Raw genomic sequence first — 13,997 nt, 5'->3', positions numbered from 1 at the left:
CGTAATTGAAGACCTCTTTCTATTACTGTCCCCTCATCACAGACGTGACTCATCTGCCCTCACCTGCCCAGCCAACGCCCGGCCCCTGGCTGACTCCATGGCTTGGCTCTGCAGCCAGTCCTGGCCACACCTCTGAGGTCAGCTCCCCAGCTCTGACGTCCAGTGTGGCAGCCACTCACTAACGCTGGTTAGTGCCTGAAATACCGTATGTCTACAGGTCCTTTGATTCGAGTGTGCATGTCCTTAAGTGTCACGTCTGTAATTAACTTACTCTCTCTACCAACCCATTTACTCTCTTATCTCCCTGAGTTGGGTAAATTGTGATGAGTTTATGATAGAAGATACTACACAGAAATCAAAGTGAATTATACGAACTTGTACTTAGTGCTTATTGCATGTTGACTGCACTAGTGGGCCATTTACAAAAATTATCTAAATTTTATACTCCATGAGGTTAAGGAATTTGCCCAAGGTTATACATGTTGCCAAAATTTCAGCCTCAATGCCAGAGTTATGCTGCTAATTTACTGTTCTGCCATTAAAAGCAAATAGGTTGTAGATACAAGTAATGATTAAATCTAAAAATATCATTGGATCAAACAACAGAAAGCAAAAACAGCAATCCTGCTGCAGACTGCAGTGTACTCTATCATTTTTACATAGCTCAAAAACACCAACATTAATTAATTAATATAAAGAGAAGTTTCATGTATGATACAGTAATAGTAAAGGATAAATACAAAAGGCAGGATAAAGACGATGTCTAGGGTAGTAACCACTTCTGAGAGCAGAAGGATGCGGGGGAACAGAAGAGAGGAAAGCGGGGAGACTGGAAGGGAGGGGAGAGAGGAGGAGCCAGTGAGAGCTGAAATGGAAAGGGCCGTCCGAAGGGTGAAAGAATCGCCCACTCATGATGACTGGAAGGAGATGTGCATGTGTGTGCGCACACGTGTGTGCACGCATGCATGCGTACATACACAAGCATAAGCATAAAAAGAGGGCGCCACTCATATGCCTGTATTTGAAGTCAAAAGATGACTACAGACAAAATAAAATTTAAGGATTAGAAAGAAAAGAAAGAAGAAGGGTGAACTATAGAATTTGCTTTTACTCTATCCTGCAGCCAACAATGCTATCAGAGGATTATAAAGGTGTAATTCCCCAAAAGACAAGTAAGAAAGGCATACACAAGCCAAAGAAATACCAGCAACATTTTAGCAACTCTAGAACACATGGATAAGTATTAACTAGCTTTAAACAATAAAAAGGAGAAATCTCATTTCCCCCAAGGTGAGAGTAGCCAACACGAATGCTGATTCACAAGAAGGGACTTCAGATATTCAAGAGTCCTGTGTGGGAAGCGGGGCGCGGCTGAAACCCGGAGACACTTCAGGTACATCCCGTGTGCAGTGCAGCCAGGCACCACGGGGAAGGGCTTGACTTCTGTGAATCCCAGAAAAAGCTAAGAAGAGAATGTGGAAAGTCTCAGTGAGACCATGAGCACTTTCCAGAGCTCAGGCCAGGAGCTCTTGTCCTGGCACTACTGAAAAAGTCTGATGGGGATTGAAACACAAGAAAGCTTTAAAGGCACACATTAAAGGCGGGTTCTAAAACCTGTGAGGGAGGAGTGAGGTGGCAGACATACCACAAAACTCTGTGATCAGAATGACAGAAAACAATGGAGAAATATTCAGCAAAAATTCTGAGGCTAAAGATATTTGACATGATATTTTACAGTATATCCATTTATAAATTAGTGTGAAATCTGCATAATACTTTGCAAATGTACAAAACTCAAAATCTGACTCTGGATCTTCCTTCGAAAAGCTAGAAGATATATATTAGTAAAATATCAGAAAACTGAGGCTGCTGGCAACTGAGGCTCCACACAGGTAGGAGGTATGGGGGTCAGTGCCCGGGGGACCTGGAAGCTCTGCCCAGGAGGACACGCCACACTGCACGGAAACATGCCAGAAGCCCAATAAAAAGCTGGGGAAAAGTTAGAGAAGCTGCTGTAAATCTCTCAAGACACTGGAAAGGGGGATAACTTTTAATTTCAGGAGAATCAAGAATAGATATAGAAAGAGAGAAACAAAGGGAAGGAAAGAAAAGATGTGTTCAACTTACACGATGTGGCTTGGTACAGAGTCCTATTTTTCTAATGACAATAATGGAAGACCCAATTATTATTTACTCAAAAATACTGGAGTAAATATATTTGGAAGGACTTGTTAAAGTGTGGTGCACAGATACATGAGCTGTGCTGCTGCAGACAAACAGCTAAAACCCTGAGCCTCCCCAAGTTAACAGGGATTGTGCAAGAGCAAAAATACCAACGAACAGTAGCACGGAGTGCAGAGCAGTGTGTGTGCTAAATGTGTCCTCTGCCTCTGAGCTGCTCGTTACACAGAAGAATCAGCAGATACTACACAAGTCCATTTATTTCCCCTCGGGATTAGGAACTGGAAAGGATCACGAGTTGCTGCTTTTTGTCATAACTGTTTTGTTTTTAAAGACTTCAGAAAATATGGACAGAGCCCATTTGGATGAACACAATATGAAAGGCCACTATAAAGACGGCAGATTATATCATCTGCACATCTATGCCAAAAATGAACTCTAAATATAATATTTCTTCATGTTTCATGTAAAATTGACACAGGTCTAAAAAAAAATCTAACCCCACAGTATTTAGAAGTGTTTTGTCCTCTCTACAGCTAAGCTTTTCTGGAACGCTGGCCTAGTGCCTGTTGTAACATCATACATCCACCCACTAGGCATAAGGAAATAGCGCTGTTACCAACAGGACCTCACAGGGCAGCCACACTGAGGCCATGTGGTCATATTTCTTCAAGCTTGCAACGAAGCCCAGAGGAACTGCTGGTCATTCCTCCCGGAGAGGCCAGGCTCAGCACGTGGGTGTGGTGGCAAAGGCCAGAGAGCAAAAGGAATGCTGAATCCCTGAGCAGGAGCCTCTGGGAACCCAGGTGACAGTGGGATGCTAGCAAAGTGCCCACAGGGTGATTTGTAACCTTTTCTCACAATGACCTCTTTGAATGAATGTTTCATTGCAATAACGTGATCACTCTGAATCTTAGAGTGGTCAGCACAATGGAAAAAATAAGCCAAGCAACATCCTCATAATGCCCCCTCCTGAAATAGTCTGATGTTGCAGTACCTCTCTGTAGCCGTCACTGATTCGCTCTAGGCTGAGAGAATACAGAAGGTCCCTGCCCCCTACGAAGAGTCGTTCTTGGTATTCATCCAGCAGCATCGAATGGAGATCAAGGGATCCACGTGGGCTATGGAATATTGACGTTCTGTTCAGATCCAAGAGCTCTGAAATGCAAAAGGACAGGTACACTCAACAGCTGGGAAAATGCAGACACCTGTGTAACACCTTCCCGTGCTCTGCGTTCACACCACTGGAACATTCACTTCAGCATACACATGAAACCTCTGCACTAGTTATTCAATAAGACTGGAAATACAGAGCCAACCTACAGCATCCATCGGGAACTGGTTCCAGCCACACCCACACCCCCCAAAGCAAAACCCAAGGATGCCCAATCGCTTGTATAAAATGGCACAGCTTTGGCACAAAACCTGTGCACACCATCTCCCGCCTAACTTCAGTCGTCTCCAATACCTAATGCAACGTACATGCAAACACTTGCTATGTCGTATGTGAGGGAAAGCTGACGAGGAAGTCTTCCCATGCTCAGCACAGAATCAGTTTTTAGCATTTGCAATCCACAGTGGACAGATTTGTGGAGCTGGCCCCAGGCATAGACAGCTCGCTGTACAGTGTAACTGGCAACACATTTTAATGGGTACAAATTAAAATTTTATGAATTTACAAATTTAAAAGCTTAAATCCCAACTGAATACATGAGGCAAGTATTCTGTTTTTAAATATAGAAAAAGGTATCATTGGCAATCTTTTTAATGTGCAGTACTGTGTGGAAAAGTCACTTTACAGCTTCTCTGTAAGACATTTAAGCTTTCTGTGTAAGACATAGTGCCACACCACATGGAATACTCCAAGGGGTGTCCAATTAGTAGGAAATGATCATTGACTCAGAAAAATTATGTCCTTACTTGATACTCAAGTAAGGTATTGAAACTCACATGCAGAGTCAAACTGAATGGTTCTGGAAACTCACAAGGTTGTCTATGAGACGAGTATTAATATAACATCTGTTCAGTGAGCCTCACTGATAAAACCCAAAGGGATCTGGTTTCACCATCATAATCTTGGCTTATGTTCATGCATTCGTGTCTAACTGAGGAACTGCGAACTGCATGTTTTAGCTATACAAATTTAATTTTGAGAAATCAGAATCCCACAGACTTCTCATGTGCATATATCTATTTACCAAAGGTACCTTACTGGATATGGTACCTCAGTAGTTCAGTTTAATAAAACGACACACAAGAACCTTTGGGACTGAGATAGAAAGAGCATTCAAGATTTGATCCTGAATACCGAGGAACTCCTGAAGATGCCACTTATAAATCGTCAATAGAAGACGACTTCTTTTTCCAAAGCTCAGCGACTAATGCACCTGACAGGGAAGGAGGCAGCTCACAGACCAGGTAAATAAGAGGGAGTGTGACAAACTTAGAGCATTTTGCCTGCTCTTCCACACTGTTTCTGAAAAAGGAAATATAAATTTCTTTCCCCTCTCTGCATTTTTTCCAAAACTGCAAACTGCCACAGGGTAAAAGTTTAAATTATCATTGTGTTTTATTTTAAGATGTCAGTACCCATAAATTTAATAATGATCTTATAGGACTATACTATCACAGTGAAAAGTCACTCAAATTACCTACAAAAACATGAAAACCAAAGGAAAAACACGTGTATAGCATGGTCAAAAGTTCTATAGCCTAAGCACCTGCCAGCCGGGGCTTTGGCCCCAACTGCCATCTGGGATGGCAGAGGATGGGTTCTTCGTGGGTTAGTCTCTCTTTCACCTTTTACTCTTTGCCAGAATTGCCCTGTTCAGATGAAGGTGATAGCACACTATAAACAATGGAAAAGCCAATATGTGGAGGGTTTTACAGTTCTAAAAACTGAGTCTGTAAGTTTGGCAGCTCGGGAGGGAATTTCAGCCAATTAGCAAGCCTAACCACCACATCTCCTAAATTTAAATTTGCCTAAGTGGAAGTATTTAAACAATTCACTTACAAGTTTTTGTACACCTAAGTAATTATCCAGTCAGATAACCTGGTGGCAGTTGCTCTAAGGAATTTGAGGGGTTCTTAGGCCTGATTCAAACACAGGGCCTCAAAGGAAATGCAGGAATGTGTTAAGATGACACAGCTGAGCCCCACCACAGGCCTCAGGAAGCAAGTCAAGGAGTTTCCTTAACATGCACGTAAACTTTTTAAAAACCCAGTGAGGAGCAGGGAACATAGCTGAGTGGTGGAGCATTTGCCTGGCACCAAATTCAACACCAAACACTGCTAAAAACAAAACGCAAAGAAGAGGAAAAGCAGCAGTAGCCACAGCAGCGCAGTTTCCTCCAGGGTGTCTGCAGCCCGGGATGGCTCCGCTGGGCTCGCCCTGGGCAGACAGGCGGTGCGCGGTGCGGCAGCTGAATTCCGCCGCCGCCGCCCGGGTTGGCAGAGGGCGCACACACCCAGCAACAGGTGCTCCGCAGAACCCCCGGGGAAGTGGCCTGCGTGTCATAAAATCCTGATCATGAATTTAATTTCCTCTGAGTCCTAAACTGCCCTTCCTAGCTGGCTATAATTCAGTGCCTGACTCTGTCAGGAAGCGTTAAAAAAGTTCATTACAAGTATCCATGCTTTTTTCACATATGTGGAATAACGAACAGACAGCCATTCTGTAATAGGATTTTTTATTATGATAGTGTGTATGAAATATTTTTATTATTTGTTCAATGTTAACTTTATTATTTACTAATTATTTAACTTATTTCCAAAAAGAATCTGAGGTTACTTTCACAAATACATTCATTTAATAAAAATATTCCTAAGGTAGTGTAAGGAAAACACCATTGTAAAGTAAGTAGGCTAGAATAAATATACCTGCTAAGTCATCCCCTAATATTTGACAAACTATTAAAATTAATTCCCAGACTAACCTGGGACTTCCTAAAATCCAAAGCAATAGCCACTTAAAGTAAGCAAAGCACAGGACCAGGACCAGGGCAGCGGCTGAGCAGGGGATTATCTGACATTGAGGTCGACCAGGAACCCTCCTGAGCTCATCTGCAGGAGAGACTGCAAACGGGGGGCAGACACCGTCTCTGGAGTACGGTGCCGTGTTCCTGCCTCTTCTAACAATGACATCTTTACTGGAGGTGGACTGAACTCACATCCAAACGGGACACAAAGATACCGGCCAGGACACTGACGAATGGAGAGCACAGAGATGACGTCAGGCTCAGGCGAGTCCACCGCCAGAAAGTCAGGTCACGTGGGAATCAGAACCGCACACAGGCGGAGAAGCTGGCGCTGGACTCCTGCTTTGTGTTTCGGTGCCACTGCTCACTGCCTGACTTGGGGGGATTCGTCCTTAGCTGGCCCCAGGCAAGCATGCGCTGGACCCTGACTGCACATACCCTTCCGGCTCTCACCTCAGACCCGCGCCTCTCCATTCAGACTCCCAAGGAGAAAAACACAGCTGCCCAGGGGCCTCTACCGTTCCTGGTCTGCTGGGTGATCAATTATTCATCTGCGGTTAAATGTGGAAGCATGTGGTAAACACTGTCCCTGTACCCAGTCTGTCTTTATTCATGAGTAAATGTCTCATAGTGACACATTTGTTACACCCTGTATTTCTAGAAGTCCGGGTCAGTTGAGCAGCTGGTCATAGATACTCAATATAATCTTATTATATGTTCAGAAGTGAAACTTCATTCATTAATCGATCTGAGCCATCTTCCCTACAATAAGTGGATTGTCAAAGTCATTCACACTATGAGAGAAGAGATAAAAATACTCCCACAGGCTCCTCCCCTTCATCTATATGCAGTTCTAGAAACTGAAGATGCTTTATGTGTAAAAAGGATATTCCACACATAAAATCAGTTAGTAAGATAAAAAGAATAAAGTTAGGTAAATAACAGAATTCAAAAGATCAAAAAGAAGCAGAAATATAAATATTAGGGAAGTCTAAGGAAGGTATTTGTATGTAACATATAGAATGAAACAAATTATTATTCTTTTAATAGATTGAAAAACTATTATCAAGAAGAGAAAATTACTTTTGTTCTGTAAATAACTTATCCTCAAAGAAAACACTAAATAAAGATTTCACAAAAAAGGAATTCAATAATATTGTGCTTGAAGATGTTAGTATCAAATATCAAATTAAACAGTACTTTTTAAGTTATAGTAGCTAATGAAAATGAGATACAGAATACATAGAATATTGCAGTTAGAATTTTTTACAGGTCAATGTAACTTTTTTTATATTATACAAATTTTCTTCAGAATGTAAAATGGTATAACCATTATTGAAATAAGTGGGTGATTTCTCAAACAACTAAAAATAAAAATTCCATTTGACGCAGCTTTCTCGCTTCTAAATATCTTCACAACAGAACAAAAGGCATCATAATACTGCGATACATGCATGTGTAATATACAGCATACAGCAGAACAATCATAATACACAGAGCTTGGAAACTGTGTGTGTGTCTATCAGCCAACTGGTGAATGCATAAAGAAAATGTTGCATTTATACACAATGGACCACTACTCAGCCACAAAGCAAGATAAACAAGGCATTCATAGGCACAGATGCAACCTGGGAACATAATGCTAAGTGAAATACATCACACACACTTAAATATCACATGATTATCCAAGCATGGTAGCACACTCCTGTGACACCAGCCCTCAGGAAGCTGAGGCAGAAGAATTGTTTGCAAGTTTACGCCCAGCCTGGGCTACAAAGTGAGACTGAGGCCAACCTAAACTGCATAGCAAGACCTTGTCTGAAATAGACAAAAATAAATAAATTATATATATATATATATATATATATATATATGTATGTATGTATCTCACATGGTTCCTCTTCTGCGAGAAACTCAATAAATACATATACAGCAAAATGGAAGACAGAGAAATAGGAAGTAGGGAGAAGTTCAAATAATTCTCCAAATTCTCTATTCTACTGCCTCAGAACTATTTCAACATACATGCTAATTTGTGTTGGCTACTAGTTTACAGTGGTAGTTTATAATGCATAGTGTAGTTTATCTAGTTTCTACTACTGGTTTGTTTATACTACGTTTCTCTCTGTTGATTGCAAAGAGCTTTGAGTTATTATGTGCTTGTCTCTGAAGGAAGTCTCTTACCCGTGACTTGTACCCCGGGTAACACTGTGGCCATTACTTTAAGATTATGGTGCTCAGTGAATTAGCCAAAGTTATTCAGTAATTACTTTATTATGAAATTTTTATTTCTTCATGGAAGTAAGAATAGTGCTTTTAAATTCTTCATTAATGTCTATGTGTGCTACATTAAAATAAAAATATTTATCCAGTAAACATGTATTATTTCATTAAAAACAAAATTATCTCTTATGAATAAGGGGGAAGAGCGTGATTCCGGTTCCTCCTGCCCGGGGGGCGCTGCTCCTGCAGCCTAACTCTCACGGTGATCTGTCATAACAATCACCATTCTGTTATATGACACCTGGGGTAGACATTTGCTATCTCACTTGACCACTGTGGCACCTCCTCAGAAGTACTGATATCCTTATTTTCTCTACGTGAAGAACAGAAGGACTTACAGATGCAGCACCTAGCTCAGGAAGGTGACCTGGCCCATGGCGATGGCACCACTGGCTGGAGGGAACATGATGGAGAGCTCCGTACTTAACTGTACCTGTCACCACTGTGGCTCACCACTTCATCACCGCCACTTCTGGTGGCAGAGTCAAAGATCCGAAAGATTGTCTGCCTTATTCAGATCTGGTCCCCATTTGCAATAACTGCAGCCCGTCTGCCTGGAAGAGGCTCGGGGAGGTTTGGTCCATGAAAGGGTCCCTAAGTATCTGCCTGGATCCACTTCTGCAGAGCTTTGTACAAATAATGAAGCAGAATAGAAAGTTCTTCCAGGATTTGATAACTTTCAGTGATATCAAAGTTATCAGATATCAACATTAATAAAATTCAGGTTCATATCAGTTTTAACTGTCCTTACCCTCAGTTGGTATTCCAAAGAGACTCATGCTGTTTTAAGAGTCTGTGACATTTTCAGATTTATATGTCTCACTTTAGAGAAAACCATATGATTTTCCCCCAGCCTGCGACCACGCTGAAGCCCACTGGAGGTGCTTGGTGAGCACCCAAGGTAACACAAGGGCACCGAGCTTCCTGCGTGCGTCTGAAGGGTGCTACCTGCTCCCAGCGGTAGAGCAGCCCTGCGGTCGCAGGGATGGAGGTGGCTCCCACCCCGGTGCACGGCCAGGCATATTCACCCGGCACCGCCTGCTGCTTGACGCCTTCACACAGCTTCAAGCTGTTCAGATGAAAGAAGCAGAAAATATACAGGAAGAGGGGACAAAAGAAACTTTAATCCTAGGTAATCTGCAGAAAACACGGCAAATAATGCACAGCGCTGACTCAGGCAAAAGGAGCGAGCTCATCTTGAGTTCTTCCTCCTCTAAAAATAACACGAAGGACTTGTGGAAGGACAGCACAAAGAAAGCAAAATGCACCAACGTAGAGTTCATCCGGAGACTTTCTAAAGAGGGAACTAATTATTACAGCTAAGCTGCGTGCTAATTATCAGCTGTCGATGAAGATTTACCCTGAGGACTTAGTCATTTCCTCTCGTGGCCTTTCTCCATAGCCCTGCAAGGGACAGCCTTCTACCACTCACTGACACCAGTATATTACAGAGACAGTTTCCCATACTTTGTCACAGCACATTTAAATTGCACACTCCCGTGTGTGAGGTGGGGGAGAAGAGAACCCATTTTCCAACTCGCAAACTGAAGCAGATTTCCAAGGGGGAGAGAGGTGTTTTTTCCTTACGTGTATGACTCTTGTGCCAGTGTTCCTGGGCAGGGAAGGCCTTTCTAACACCCAGGCTGTAACTACATCTGCCATTACTTTCTACATCAGTTACTCTAATCAACTGAAAAATTGTGAATTGCACAGTTAAGTATTATTGATAAAAATGAAACGTGGAAATAGCCATTGGAAATTCTTTAATTTCTTAGTGCTTAAAAAGAAAGCAGGTTTCTTGCATTGCTTTTATGACAGATCAGACATATGACAGATCACTACATTTTGCAACAATGTTGAAACAGATGGACAAAACCCTCTCACACAAAGGGAGGATTTAGAGGCTAGGCTGTAGCTCAGAGGCAGTGTTTGCCCAGCCCTGAGTTCCATCCCCAAGCACAGCAAAAAGAAACAGAAACAATTAACCTAATAAAAAGTGTAGACAAGGCAGTTCCATGATTTGTTCAGCATCTTTTCATCAACGCAATGCCGCCTTCAGTGTATGCATTCCTCGATCATTCAGAAACGTGCAGTAAGTACCACAGTACCCCAAGATTTTCAGCAGGAAGAAGTCACTTCCATTGAAAATAAAATAATCCAAATGTACATGAGAACAGCCTAGAGGTTAATATTTCATTTCTTTAAAGAGAAAATAATATCCCAATTTTAAAATTCCTCACGTTCCTATCTTATATAGATGACAGGATTCTGAATTCTACATGATGTTCTGGCCTGTTGGTCGCTAAAGTCCACTATGAGCAAGAGGCCACTCTGGGAGAAGCTGCACAGAACCACTTTCTAGATACATGTTAGCATGTCCTCGTGTGCACGTCTTTTAATGACTCCACTGAAGAAAGTTGTAGAATATAAGGTGACTCACCCTACAACCCAATGGGTTAAAATTTCCTGTGAGCCTTGTCCCTGCCCCCTAGAATGTTTAGTGAGGATATACTCTATCTCCTTGGAGACCCAGGAGCGATCCCTGGGTGAAGGAGAGCTCCCGGCTGATGCACGCTGCTGGCCTGCACTCCTGCCAGGGCCCTTCCTGCAGTGCTCCTGGGGCTCTGCACACTGAGGTGTTACCTAAATGCCACAAGAAGGCACTCAGAGTTTTCAAGAGCAACTAAATGATCAGATTTAATTTTAAAATGCCAACTGGTTTTCAGTGCACACATGGCCAGAAAGGAGTAAGAGAGGTTGAGAGGAGTTTGGAGACATTATGTCTTCCAATGGTAGCAGCAAAGCAGAGTGGGTTGTAGAAATGCAAACCAGAAGTTTGTGGAAGAAGACTAAGAATCAAGTTTTACACAAGGAGGTTCTCATTTTTTAAAGCTTTAGGGGGTTGGTATAATTGGCAGTAACTCAGGGTTTCAGAGCAATACTAAAGGTCAGTATGATTCTGTAAAACTAACAACAACCAGATCTTAGCATCTCTCATTTTACTTCTGGAAATTAAATGTAGTTGTTAAGGTTTTCCAGACTTAGATACTTGGTAAAATTGGGCATCTTCACTTACATTTTTTTTAAAAGAAAATACTCTTTTTAGTTGAAATCCAGAAGAACACAAAGGTTGATAATGATGGCTTCCTCCCCAGATGGGTCCTTCTCCTGTCCCCTGCTCTTTCCTCCATTCTCAGGGGTCACTGCTGTCCAGCTTCTCAGGCTGTCTTTCAGCTTTAAGCATGCCTATGTAATAAATAATTTGCTAGATCTTTACTAACTCCCAAGGTTTTATGCACAAAAGGAGTAATAAAATAAGTCCTCCTGCATGTCTTGCTGCTCTTAAAATATCCTGACAGCTCTCTCTCAAACTTTGGAGAAGGTACAATGGTGTATATTCCATGTTATAGATCAGTACAACAAGCATTTAAATTCCTTCCTGGTTTGGTGATTAAAACAGTACCAAAATGTGCATAATTGAACAGGTCAATTCATATACATGCAAGTACACTTGCAAGATTAATGCTTAGAGCTGGAATTACTGGGTCACAGATACAAAGATTTGTAATTTTCATAAATACCAAGACATTTACCTCCCTGGCATCACATTAGTTTACAATTTCACTCCCATATACAGGGCAACATACCCATGGGACACAAAGTTAAGGATACCTATTGATCTCACTGGGAAGATATACACTTAATTAAATTTCTCTTTTAGGTGAATTTAAGCCTCTTTCCTAAACCTTAGGGTACTTTGTCTTTATTTTTTGCCATTTTTCTCCATATTTCTTATATCTGTTTTTCTATTGAATTCCACCTGACTTCCAGGAATTTTCCAACTGTTTTTATGCTCTGTAAAGCCATGGCTGAGCGATGAAGGAAGATGGGTCTGAACGTGCAGAATTTTGTGCTTCGACTACGTGAGAAAAGCATGTTTCTCGCGGTGCCTCTCATTTCAGTAAACAGCTCGCTACATGTTGTCCTCATTTATCTCCTCTTTCATAATGTTAACTCTTGATTATCTGGGGTAGTCACACAGTTTGACAATGAACACTTCCCCAAAACTGTTATATTTTAAACACACACACACACACACACACACACACACACACACACGCGTGCGCACGCACCAGGCATTAGAAACAGGTGTGCGCATTCTCAGCTTCCAGAGGCTGAACTCGAGGATAAACCTACTCTGAGCTTACCTGGTCAGCTTCTGAGTTAAAAAAATAGAAGACAGAGACGGATGGAGAAGAGAAGAAGGGAAGGAAAAAGGGATGAAAGGAATGAAGATGTGTGCTGCACACAAGATGCAGCCATGGTGCACGGCAAACATGGACCAATTTACAAAACGGTCTGAACAAAACAGAAACTGTGCAGCTAAACACAACCAAAAACCAAAAGAAAGCAACAAGATGCTTTCATATGGAGAGAAAAATACCACATAAAACCAACACTTAAATGGCAGTGTAACTGGAGGGAGAATACTGATTTCTTGACACTTTGTGAAAATTCCAGAATTCTGAGTAAAAAACAAATGCCTTACGATACACATTTTAAATATTCTGGTAATGCCAAGGAAGCTGAAACAAAAGATGCAGTGCTATACTTCTCTTCCCTAAGATGAGCCACGCAAGCTTAGAGGAGAGAGAAGGAACACCACGGAGGCACACGGCCTACGAAGCGCCCTCTGTGTCACACCACGTGCTACAGACTCGACCAACGTATAAACACCGGCCTGAGGATGCTGACACACAGTGTACAGAGGGGCTACGGCAACAAAGCTTCATTCCATGCACCTGCTCTTCAGCGTCACACACCTGAATAGGATTAATTTTATAGCAATTGTTAAAAGCCACTTTTACTGGATTTTACTATTTCAAACAGTATCAGTTCTCACGTAATGCTTTAAACTGAATAACACATGCTTCTGTTTTATGCAGTATAACACACATTTCTCTTTGATTAGGCTTAAGAAGATAACTGGTTACTTCACCACATCAATGTACGTATTTTATAATTCCTACTTCCTTTCCCTAAAACCACACAACAGAAACTGCTTTCTGCAAGCTGTCTTCTGACTTGGGAAGCAAGGTACTAATCACATGTACTATAGCCTTATCTCAAGAAGTCTTATCTGAGAAACGTTCCAGTTGTAAAACTAATACGTACTCTGCCATCTATATTGTTAGTGGACCTAAAGTCATGCAATGAAGCTGAGTAAGTCTGTTGCGCATGTCTTTTTTTGCATATGATCATTTTAAAACTGGGTGTGATGCACTTAAAATACCGATGAAATGTAGTATTTAATGTTTCTGTTAAAATTCTATACTTGTCTGTAACAACTTTATTGACATGTGGTCTAAAACATGTTTTCTCTAATAAATAACCCCATAGCAATAAACAAATTAATTCAAATTGAAATCAACATTTTGTCATTATATTCTGGATCAAATATGTGATATTTGAAGTTCTCCAAAGTACTATTACTGTCAAATTTTCATCTCCAATCCTGTCCTCCGAGTCTGGACATATTTAGCCAAGTGTACACAC

General features: G+C 41.5%; 1 protein-coding gene across 5 annotated transcripts in view; it reads right to left on the bottom strand.

The window, feature by feature from the left end:
* Sema3e (semaphorin 3E) overlaps positions 1–13,997 on the bottom strand; it is a 259,856-nt gene that overhangs the window by 133,023 nt on the left and 112,836 nt on the right. For all 5 annotated transcript variants that reach the window (XM_063237468.1, XM_063237463.1, XM_063237474.1 and 2 more), the window contains exon 2: positions 3,179–3,339. In XM_063237468.1, coding sequence (XP_063093538.1) covers positions 3,179–3,339 — 161 coding nt within the window. The remainder of the gene's footprint in view (positions 1–3,178; positions 3,340–13,997) is intronic.

The sequence above is a fragment of the Cavia porcellus genome, unplaced genomic scaffold (genome assembly GCF_034190915.1).
Source record: "Cavia porcellus strain 051 isolate PalLab524CR breed Dunkin Hartley unplaced genomic scaffold, mCavPor4.1 scaffold_2, whole genome shotgun sequence".
Taxonomy (NCBI): Eukaryota; Metazoa; Chordata; class Mammalia; order Rodentia; family Caviidae; genus Cavia; species Cavia porcellus.
This window is presented reverse-complemented; position numbering and strand designations above follow the sequence as displayed.